The sequence below is a fragment of the Cydia amplana genome, chromosome 9 (genome assembly GCF_948474715.1).
Source record: "Cydia amplana chromosome 9, ilCydAmpl1.1, whole genome shotgun sequence".
Lineage (NCBI taxonomy): Eukaryota > Metazoa > Arthropoda > Insecta > Lepidoptera > Tortricidae > Cydia > Cydia amplana.
Genome location: NC_086077.1, coordinates 10,169,280 through 10,179,456, shown reverse-complemented (window position 1 = coordinate 10,179,456; position 10,177 = coordinate 10,169,280). Strand labels below are relative to the sequence as shown.

General features: G+C 44.6%; 1 protein-coding gene across 1 annotated transcript; it reads left to right on the top strand.

Moving 5' to 3' along the window:
- The first annotated feature begins 313 nt into the window (after window positions 1-313).
- Window positions 314-9,983, top strand: LOC134651101 (eukaryotic translation initiation factor 3 subunit D). The gene is made up of 11 exons (XM_063506096.1): window positions 314-612; window positions 1,146-1,240; window positions 2,191-2,286; window positions 2,655-2,808; window positions 3,253-3,362; window positions 3,849-3,987; window positions 4,842-5,002; window positions 5,907-6,038; window positions 6,557-6,763; window positions 8,694-8,889; window positions 9,575-9,983. Exons 1-11 carry the CDS (start codon window positions 420-422, stop codon window positions 9,733-9,735), a joined length of 1,644 nt encoding a protein of 547 aa, XP_063362166.1. The 5' UTR covers window positions 314-419; the 3' UTR covers window positions 9,736-9,983.
- Window positions 9,984-10,177: the final 194 nt, after the last annotated feature.

Genomic DNA, 10,177 nt, shown 5'->3' with positions numbered 1-10,177 from the left:
ATCGTTTTTCACTTACTGTTTTAGGCATACAAGCACCAGCACCCTTGATCGAGTTTCTGAGGTGTGTAAAAGTAGTCACAAACCCTTACAGGCGGGCGTACCGAACGGCGACGTTAGTGCGGTCAAAGAATCTCTTATTCGCTCTCACTTATAGCTGCGTCCTTAACGGACGTACGGCGGACCACCAAGGTCGCGCTGAAATCGATGCGAAATCATGATCACGGAGACATATTGTCCCACCTATAGAGCCCTTTAATATAATATTCTGGCAACATTATAAATTGGACACCTGTCAAAAATTTTTGTTGTCTATGATCCTTTCTCCTTGGCATTTCGCTGCAAGAAGTGTCGTGCGTGGCATTCATGCTGATTTATAGTCAAAAAACTATTATATATCGCAGACTACGAGCGAAATTATAATGTCAGAACACGTCCTACCGGCCGAGGAGCCGATACGGTTCATATCCCCGGTCATTCAGGATAATCCGACAGGATGGGGACCGTGCGAAATGCCGGACCAGTTTCGGGACATGCCGTATCAGCCGTTCAGCAAAGGCGATCGGCTGGGCAAAATAAGTGATTGGACCATGGTGCAGGACAAGAAATACCAAAGTAAGTAGAATGTATGTCCTTTATACTGGTTAGAAGGGTCCTACTAGGAGTATGATTGAGGTTATGTTGAACTGCACAAGTTGACAGTGACACAATCGCTAGGGCGCGTATTACAACTTATGCAGATGATGACGTATAATTGCTACAAGTGCAAACTGCAGCTTGCATGCAAAACTTTCTCTTGCAAGACAAAAAAATATATCATGTTGTGTTTTAATTGGATAGCACTTTTGAAGCAATATCAATATTTCAAATAATCTTAGCATTACACAATCATTTCTTGATCTATAACAGTTACATGACTATACATTTCTTAATTTCTTGGAAATTTGTCATTAAGCACACATATTTTGTTTATTATCCATTTACATGCAACCCTGCTTTTATTTATGATCTGTGTGACATGACCTTGTTTAAACAAAACCTGTGAAAATGTTAATCCTTTAATGTTGTCCTGTGTAATTAAGGGTCATGTTATTTATGCAGAAGTGTCACTTTTTTAATTATATAGTATTGTATTATTATGTTTTCAGATAAGTATGCATCCCAGTTTGGCGCAGGATCGTCATATGCATACTACCATGACGAGGATGAATCAACATTCCACCTGGTCGATACAACCAGAGATGTGAGTTACATATGGAATAATAATGGAATTCATTTATTTATTTCAGAAATTTGAATTAAAAACTTTATTGTATTTCATAGTGATTTTTACAAACTTTGATCTTGTTTGCAAGGTTATGTTGAGAAAAAAAGCCTTAGTCAAGTATAGTCCGTAGATTTGAAACTGGCCTTGCACTGGCAAATGGCTTATCCTTTGTCTTTTATTAAGTAAATCGGCATGTGCCACTGTCTGCATAAAAAATGGTCCAGTCACTTTAACTGGTTATTGAATTACAACTCCTATGGAAATTGCAATAAGATTCAAAATGAACAAATGGAAAAATAATTTGCAAGTTCTTGTGAGGCCGAGACCACCCAAGAGCTACGGATACTGAGTGCCTGCGAGTCGAACGCTACAGAATCAGTCTAAAATGTGTCATCGAGATGCATAACAAAGGTGCGTTATTGGAGAGTGCACCTACACTGGTTTGTTGAGCGTTGGAGCCCGCGCTCAGGTGCCAATTAGAACTATGCGACCCCTTTTTTGCAGGTAGCGGCACATGCGGTTTTACAAAGAATTAGCCGTTCGGGGCCAGCTTCTAATCTACGGACTATAATGTTATGTTGAGATTAAATAAATATTTAGGGACAATCTTACACAGATGGAGCTAGCCCCAAACTAAGCTAGCTCGTACTTATGGGTACTAGGTGATGATATACATACTTCTATAGATAAATACATACATAAATACAAAGATAACTTCCATAACTCAGTAAATGATATTTGTAATAAACACTAAAAATGCCCTTTTGAATCCCATTTCAGATTCAATTCTAGATTGCTATTAAAATTCATTTCAAAATTTTGTATACAGCATACAGTCAGTTTATCTTATCGTCTTACCACAAATGTTGAAATGTCATCATAATCTCTAAATTGTAATAACTATGTGAATAATCTATTTTTTTCAGCAAAAGCCGCCGTACCAGCGCGGACGTGCTCGTGGGCGCGGCCAGCGCGGCCAACGCGGCCAGCGCACGCCAGGCGGCATGACCACGCTGAATAAGGTAAAATATATATAAATTTCTTGTTGTTATGCTGACCCATCAGTAATTGGACAATAGTAGCACACTTAAACTACTTTTGTCTCGGACAAGAAACATAATCGGCCCAGACCGAGACTTTATAAAATAGACGAAAAAACACTAATATTGCACAAAAAATGTTTTAATAAGCAGAATTGAATGAGAAAAGGAAGTATGAATGTCTCAAAACAGCACTCTTAATACAACCTTACATTCAGCCCAGTAGGCAGGTTCTCTATTTGTAGGCGCTTTTCGCTATAGAGCGGAAAAAAACGCGCTATGAGCTTCATGTGTAGCGGTAGCAGTAAATGCATTACAGCACCATCAGTGAAAATCTCTTTTTTGTCCAGCAACGTGACCGCAAGATGGGCAAGCGCTGGGGCCAGCGCGGCGCTCCGATGAAGATCCGAGACGCGTCCGTCACCGTGCGCCCCACCTGGACAACTATCGAGGACATGGACTTCCCGCGGCTGGCCAAGCTGTCCCTGCCTGGCATCAAGGAGGGTAAGTAGCGGAACGAGGATGGCCTGACCACATCAGTTGATGTTAGTTATTTGAGACAATATGACAACCTTTTGATTTGATGATGATGAACAGTTGATATTATTACTTTAAACAAATTAATGAATGTGACAACTCGCATTAATGACCGCAACTGGCAGCATTAAACAAGCAATCAAAACAATTTGTAATTAAACTCTATTTTTTCTTGATTGGTTGCAGTGGTTATAACACCCTTATGAAATTTGCCCAAAATTGGTTTAAAACTGCCCATTAAGCTTTTATAAGGCAGGGAATATATTTCCCACATTATTTTGAACCCTGTTTCACATTCATAGCGTTCAACTTTGCATAATTTCAGACACATAAAGGACTATTATTTTCGTCAACTTTACCGTTTTCCACTGGCACATATAGCCGAACAGACGAAGTGTGTATATCTTGCAGGTGAGGACATCGCGTGTTGCGGCGTGCTGGAGTACTATGACAAGGCGTACGACCGCGTCAACGTCAAGCACGAGAAGTCTCTGCAGCGCATCGATCGCATCTTCCATACGGTACGATTTGGCAATCGAATTCCAAGAACTAGAGGATTGAAAGCGACTGTCTGTCCTTTTTAACTGAGAAACAGGCATTTTTAGGGTCTTGTTTCCTCTAAATATTTTACATCACTGCAAGGTTGGGGGGTCAAAAATCGTCAAAAATAGATGACGTAATTTATTGGGCTGTCCATAAATTACGTCATCGATTTTTGACACCCCCCCCCCCCCAAAAATCATCCAAAAATCATGCTTCGAATGACCCCGTTTCCTCCTATGTCTTGCTACCATCATCCGATGTTCAGACCCCCCCCCCCCTAATTTGAAATGACGTAATTTATGAATAGCCCCCAACTGCTAAATATTAAACGATTCGTCCATAATTTCCAAGAAACCTATTAGCACAAGCCTTGTTCGTACGAGATTGTGAGGTAAACGCATTACTACTAGCCCACTAGCACTCAACTTGCGAGAAACGAATAATCAAAGTAATTGTTGTAACAGGTTACGACGACCGACGACCCGGTGATCCGTCGGCTGTCGAAGACGACCGGCACGGTGTACGCCACCGACGCCATCCTGGCCACCATCATGTGCTGCACGCGCTCCAACTACTCCTGGGACATCGTCATCGAGAAGATTGGTACAAATTTTATGCTTTTTAACACTCCACCGGCCTCATTTATGAAGTCTTCCTAAATGAGGCCCAGAGTCCGCATATGGCAACTTAATATCAAGTATTTTCGCCATCGGTGATAAAAAAACAGTATAAGCTAAAGTGAACGCCAACTGACTTTACAGCCCAGACGGAAAACTATGCTTTTCTACTTTTATTAGTTAGCCTTAGAAAGCAAGAGAGTTATGAATTCTAATCAAGTGCCAACATTATATTTATATTCACTTTAACAATGGCTCCCTTGATAAAGTATTTGCTCTTTTCTTGCACTACTAGAGAAACGCAACTACAATAGTTATTTACGATACAAGTGCGGAAAAGCGGAAATTCGAAACGAGTAGCGATAAATCGACACGAGTTGATAATTACCTATTCGCACGTGTATCGTACAACGCAGTACATATGGCACTTTAAACTTTCGACATACGCACAGAAACTGCTATTTAAAGTAGCAACATATGAGAGTAGAGAACCCATACCATATGAGAGTGTAGAGTTCGAGTAGCGTTCATCATTATATTATATATTATGAGTATGTATGAAATATGTAGTAGTATATTATTTATATATATTCTAGTGTTTTTATTTGTGTATTCTACATGTAGTTTATCAGAATTATTAATTGTTTAGTTGTTTACTAAGTTCTAATAATTAAATTCCTTTTTCTCCTTGCACCAATTTTACATGTCTCTGTTTGGCCCGATGGTTGACTGGTAGAGAATGCCATTAGGCATTAAGTCCGCCATTTGTACATTATTTTTGTGTATTGTGCAATAAAGTTTAAATAAATAAATATGTACTGCAATCGTCTTGCTGTTCAGGTGATAAACTGTTCCTGGACAAGCGCGACAACACGGAGTTCGACCTGCTGACGGTGAACGAGACGTCCGTGGAGCCCCCGGCCGACGACGCCAACTCCATCAACTCGCCGCGCAACCTCGCGCTCGAGGCCACCTTCATCAACCACAACTTCAGCCAGCAGGTACACCCAGCCGAAAAATTGCAGGACCACTTTATGAATTGATTCGTTCATAATGTGTCCAAGTCCGTGCAATTTTCCAGAATTTCTGTTGGAATTTCAGATGGAAACATCCTTGTTGCACTTGAATCATAAGGACCCTTGTGTGATGGAAAGCCACATATTAGCATATGTGGCTTTCCATCACACTATTCTTCAAACTATAAAAGATACCTTTTTCAGACGAGTTCCTAGTTACTATAATAAACATCTTTCGGAAATAGATTGCTTCCAAAATTCGATGTCTAGTTTAAAAACCATAGTTAAACGTAAGTTGTTTTAGTACCTAAGTATTGATAGCAGTTTTTTCTATCTAATATGTCTATATGCAGTAGTTATAATTGTACTTACACAGTTAACATAATTTATGAACCTCCAGCAGCCAGCCTATTATGGATAGCTTTATCCATCTTTATCCACGTGATAAAATAACTGTCACTGTTTAACACCGTGGGAAAGAAAGTGACGGACACCGTTTTATCACGCTGTCACGTAGACAAGAACGACCATCATATCCGTACAGGTCTTTTTTATTGTACCTTTTGTTGCAGTACATCTTTTGTATTGTATTTTTGATATGTTTATGTGACTGTTTGGTTTTCTAAATAAAAAAAATAAATAAAAAAACATTCGTTGCCTCACCAATGTCGAAACGTCAGTTTACAGGCGTAAAGCTTTGCCGTCAAAAGCGGTGCCGTCATATAGCGGCCGTAATACAGCGGTGAATGACGTCACTAGAACGGTGTCTGAGTCGTGGAAACTCCAAAATGTAACCGTTGCCATCTGTCCCCCACGTGACCGTGGCGAATACACCATGTTTTATTCCGTCGTGTGCGAATATTAATCTATGGTTCCATTTGTCGCACAGGTGCTGAAGTCCGGTCCGACGGAGCCCAAGTACAAGTTCCCGGAGCCCAACCCGTTCGTGTCCGAGGAGGAGGAGGGCGAGGTGGCCTCGGTGGGGTACCGCTACCGCAAGTGGAACCTCAACAACGGCGTGGTGAGTTGATGTGCTTTCTTGTCACGTTTGGTGCTACTGAACGAACCATTAATCTATCCTTTATTCCTTTCCTAACCTGGGGGTAATTACCCCCGTGGGGGTAAACTGGTATTTTACGGGGGTAAATAAGCTAACCTAATATAACGATACAACAAACGTACACGTTTTATTTTTTATCACCATTGACAGGAGGGGTAAAATCAGGTTCCCTAGTTAGGCATAGGGGTGACCGGACTGAAAAGGTTAGGAACCACTGCTTTATTAGAAGCAGTTTTTACGCAAGATGGGGGCATTTTATCTATTAATATCCAACTTAGTTATGTACATTGTACAGGACACACCTAAATATCCTTGTATGACGACGCGTATGCTGTTTGAAATTGATCGGCAGTCTTGGGACGACTAGAAGTTTGAGTTAGAGTGGGATTTTAATATAAAGGCTTTGTTTATATTTATTTAACGGCATACATGACGATGCATCTGCGTGATGTATTAAAATACTATGTATTGTCTCCCAGGTTCTAGTGGCTCGCTGCGAGCACGACGCCGTAATGCAGGGGCCTCAAAACGAGACCCAGTTCCTCACCATCAAGGCCCTGAACGAGTGGGACAGCAAGCTCGCCAACGGCGTCGAGTGGCGACAGAAGCTGGACACACAGCGGGGAGCCGTGCTGGCCAACGAGCTACGGAACAACTCCTGCAAGCTCGCCAAGTGGACCGTGCAGGTGCTGTAGTGTTACCAGGCATACAGATCCCGCGGGAGACCCAGTTCCTCGCCATCATGGCCCTGAACGAGTGGGACAGCAAGCTCGCCAACGGCGTCGAGTGGCGACAGAAGCTGGACACAGCGGGGAGCCGTGCTGGCCAACGAGCTGCGGAACAACTCCTGCAAGCTCGCCAAGTGAACCGTGCAGGTGCTGTAGTGTTACCAGGCATACAGATCCCGCGGGAGACCCAGTTCCTCACCATCAAGGCCCTGAACGAGTGGGACAGCAAGCTCGCCAACGGCGTCGAGTGGCGACAGAAGCTGGACACCCAGCGGGGAGCCGTGCTGGCCAACGAGCTGCGGAACAACTCCTGCAAGCTCGCCAAGTGGACCGTGCAGGTGCTGTAGTGTTACCAGGCATACAGATCCCGCGGGAGACCCAGTTCCTCGCCATCATGGCCCTGAACGAGTGGGACAGCAAGCCCGCCAACGGCGTCGAGTGGCGACAGAAGCTGGACACGCAGCGGGGAGCCGTGCTGGCCAACGAGCTGCGGAACAACTCCTGCAAGCTCGCCAAGTGGACCGTGCAGGTACTGCAGTGTTACCAGGCATACAGATCCCGCGGGAGACCCAGTTCCTCGCCATCATGGCCCTGAACGAGTGGGACAGCAAGCTCGCCAACGGCGTCGAGTGGCGACAGAAGCTGGACACACAGCGGGGCGCCGTGCTGGCCAACGAGCTGCGGAACAACTCCTGCAAGCTCGCCAAGTGGACCGTGCAGGTGCTGTAGTGTTACCAGGCATACAGATTTACAGATCCCGCGGGAGAACCAGTTCCTCGCCATCATGGCCCTGAACGAGTGGGACAGCAAGCTCGCCAACGGCGTCGAGTGGCGACAGAAGCTGGACACACAGCGGGGAGCCGTGCTGGCCAACGAGCTGCGGAACAAGTCCTGCAAGCTCGCCAAGTGGACCGTGCAGGTACTGCAGTGTTACCAGGCATACAGATCCCGCGGGAGACCCAGTTCCTCGCCATCATGGCCCTAAACGAGTGGGACAGCAAGCTCGCCAACGGCGTCGAGTGGCGACAGAAGCTGGACATACAGCGGGGCGCCGTGCTGGCCAACGAGCTGCGGAACAACTCCTGCAAGCTCGCCAAGTGGACCGTGCAGGTGCTGTAGTGTTACCAGGCATACAGATCCCGCGGGAGACCCAGTTCCTCGCCATCATGGCCCTGAAACGAGTGGGACAGCAAGCTCGCCAACGGCGTCGAGTGGCGACAGAAGCTGGACACAGCGGGGAGCCGTGCTGGCCAACGAGCTGCGGAACAACTCCTGCAAGCTCGCCAAGTGGACCGTGCAGGTGCTGTAGTGTTACCAGGCATACAGATCCCCCGGGAGACCCAGTTCCTCGCCATCATGGCCCTGAAACGAGTGGGACAGCAAGCTCGCCAACGGCGTCGAGTGGCGACAGAAGCTGGACACAGCGGGGCGCCGTGCTGGCCAACGAGCTGCGGAACAACTCCTGCAAGCTCGCCAAGTGGACCGTGCAGGTACTGCAGTGTTACTAGGCATACAGATCCCGCGGGAGACCCAGTTCCTCGCCATCATGGCCCTGAACGAGTGGGACAGCAAGCTCACCAAGTGGACCATTATCGCAGCTTCGATGTCGCAGAGCGCCTTACGGCATTTTAATCTAATTTCATTAGAATTATGTAACTCCTAGAGCCCCGGTCTGACAAGTACCTCGTCAGGCCATGCGTTTCTTTCAGGTCCGAGGCAATAATGTCTATTTTAATTTAATCCTTCACATCCAACAACAAACAGGACAAATACATAGTTTGAACAAAAACGATATCCACCGACACACGATTCTCTATGGGTCTATGTCTGATGCCACACCAATGTATATGTCATTAGTTCGATTAAATGACCCGTTTCCGTTCGGCAGGCGCTGCTGGCCGGCTCGGACCAGATCAAGTTCGGCTACGTGTCCCGCACGCAGGTGCGCGACAACGCGCGCCACGTGATCCTCGGCACGCAGCAGTTCAAGCCGCACGAGTTCGCGGCGCAGATCAACCTGTCCATGGACAACGCCTGGGGCATACTACGCTGCATCATCGACATCTGCATGAAGCAGAAGGACGGTCAGTACACACGCCACGATGGTTCTGGTAGCCTAGTACCTTCGTTACAGAATCAAAGCTCCTCACTACATAGTATAAAACAAAGTCGCTTCCCGCTGTCTGTCTGTCTTTTTGTATGCTTAGATCTTTAAAACTACGTAATGGATTTTGATGCGGTTTTTTTAATAGATAGAGTGATTGAAGAGGAAGGTTTTTGTATAATTTGTTAACCCGTGAGAAGCCGGGGCGGGTCGCTAGTTAATTGTATAAAATGTCTAAAATTTAACATTTCGTGCTTCCAATTTGATAACTGATGTACTTATGGCGGTGTAATTCATTAAGTATACCGTAACTCTGGTTGCCCAAAGTTGACGTTTAACAATATACGTAACCACAAAACATATGGCGCAAGTACAGTTATATCTATTTCTGTTCAGGCGGTCTAGCATGAGTTGCGTTCTCGCGCGCGACTCCATACTTGAAGTCGCGCCGGATGTATAGGATAGTATACGAGAGCGCAACTCATGCTAGACCGCCAGGTTTCACAGTAAGGAGAACCATTTTTTCTCGGACTTCACATCTTTTCTACAATTTACCTATTATTTATACTTAGGTATTATAGCAAAACTGCCCCATTTGAGTTCAATTCCCTATATTGTAAATATTACACACTTGCACTCGATCTTACTTTAATTTCTCTCTGCAGGTAAATACCTAATAATGAAGGACCCCAACAAGCCCCTGATCCGCTTGTACGACATCCCGGACAACACGTTCGAGTCCGACGCCTCCGAGGAAAGCGGCGACGAGCCCGCAGATACACCATTCGCCCCTCTCTATTCTTACGGAAACAACAAGAGAATTTAAACCTTATGATCATAATCTTAGGGTGCCAATTCGTGACGTGACGTGACGCTAAACAAAAACTACACGGCATTAATTAGATTGAACCCTACGCGCCTATATATAAGGTAATAAATACCTTCATCTTTCATAAGCCACAAATCAGCTACTCTCTAGATGTAACAGGTTTACTAGTGTATTTATCGCAGTTTGATAAGTATTCAATATGTATTTCATATTTTTATTCAACAGAATACAATTTTATGGTCACATTTGGTGTTTTATTAGAAAGTAAAGTGAATGTACAATAAAATTGACGTCAAAGATATGTTTACACTTTTGCACCTTATTCCTTTGTAATAAGGCGAAAAATGTAAACATACGTTTGTATGACGTCGACTGTACTAAATTCTAGTACATTTGATTTGTTAAATTAAATCGATACAAAATATTCGGCTAGCATTTC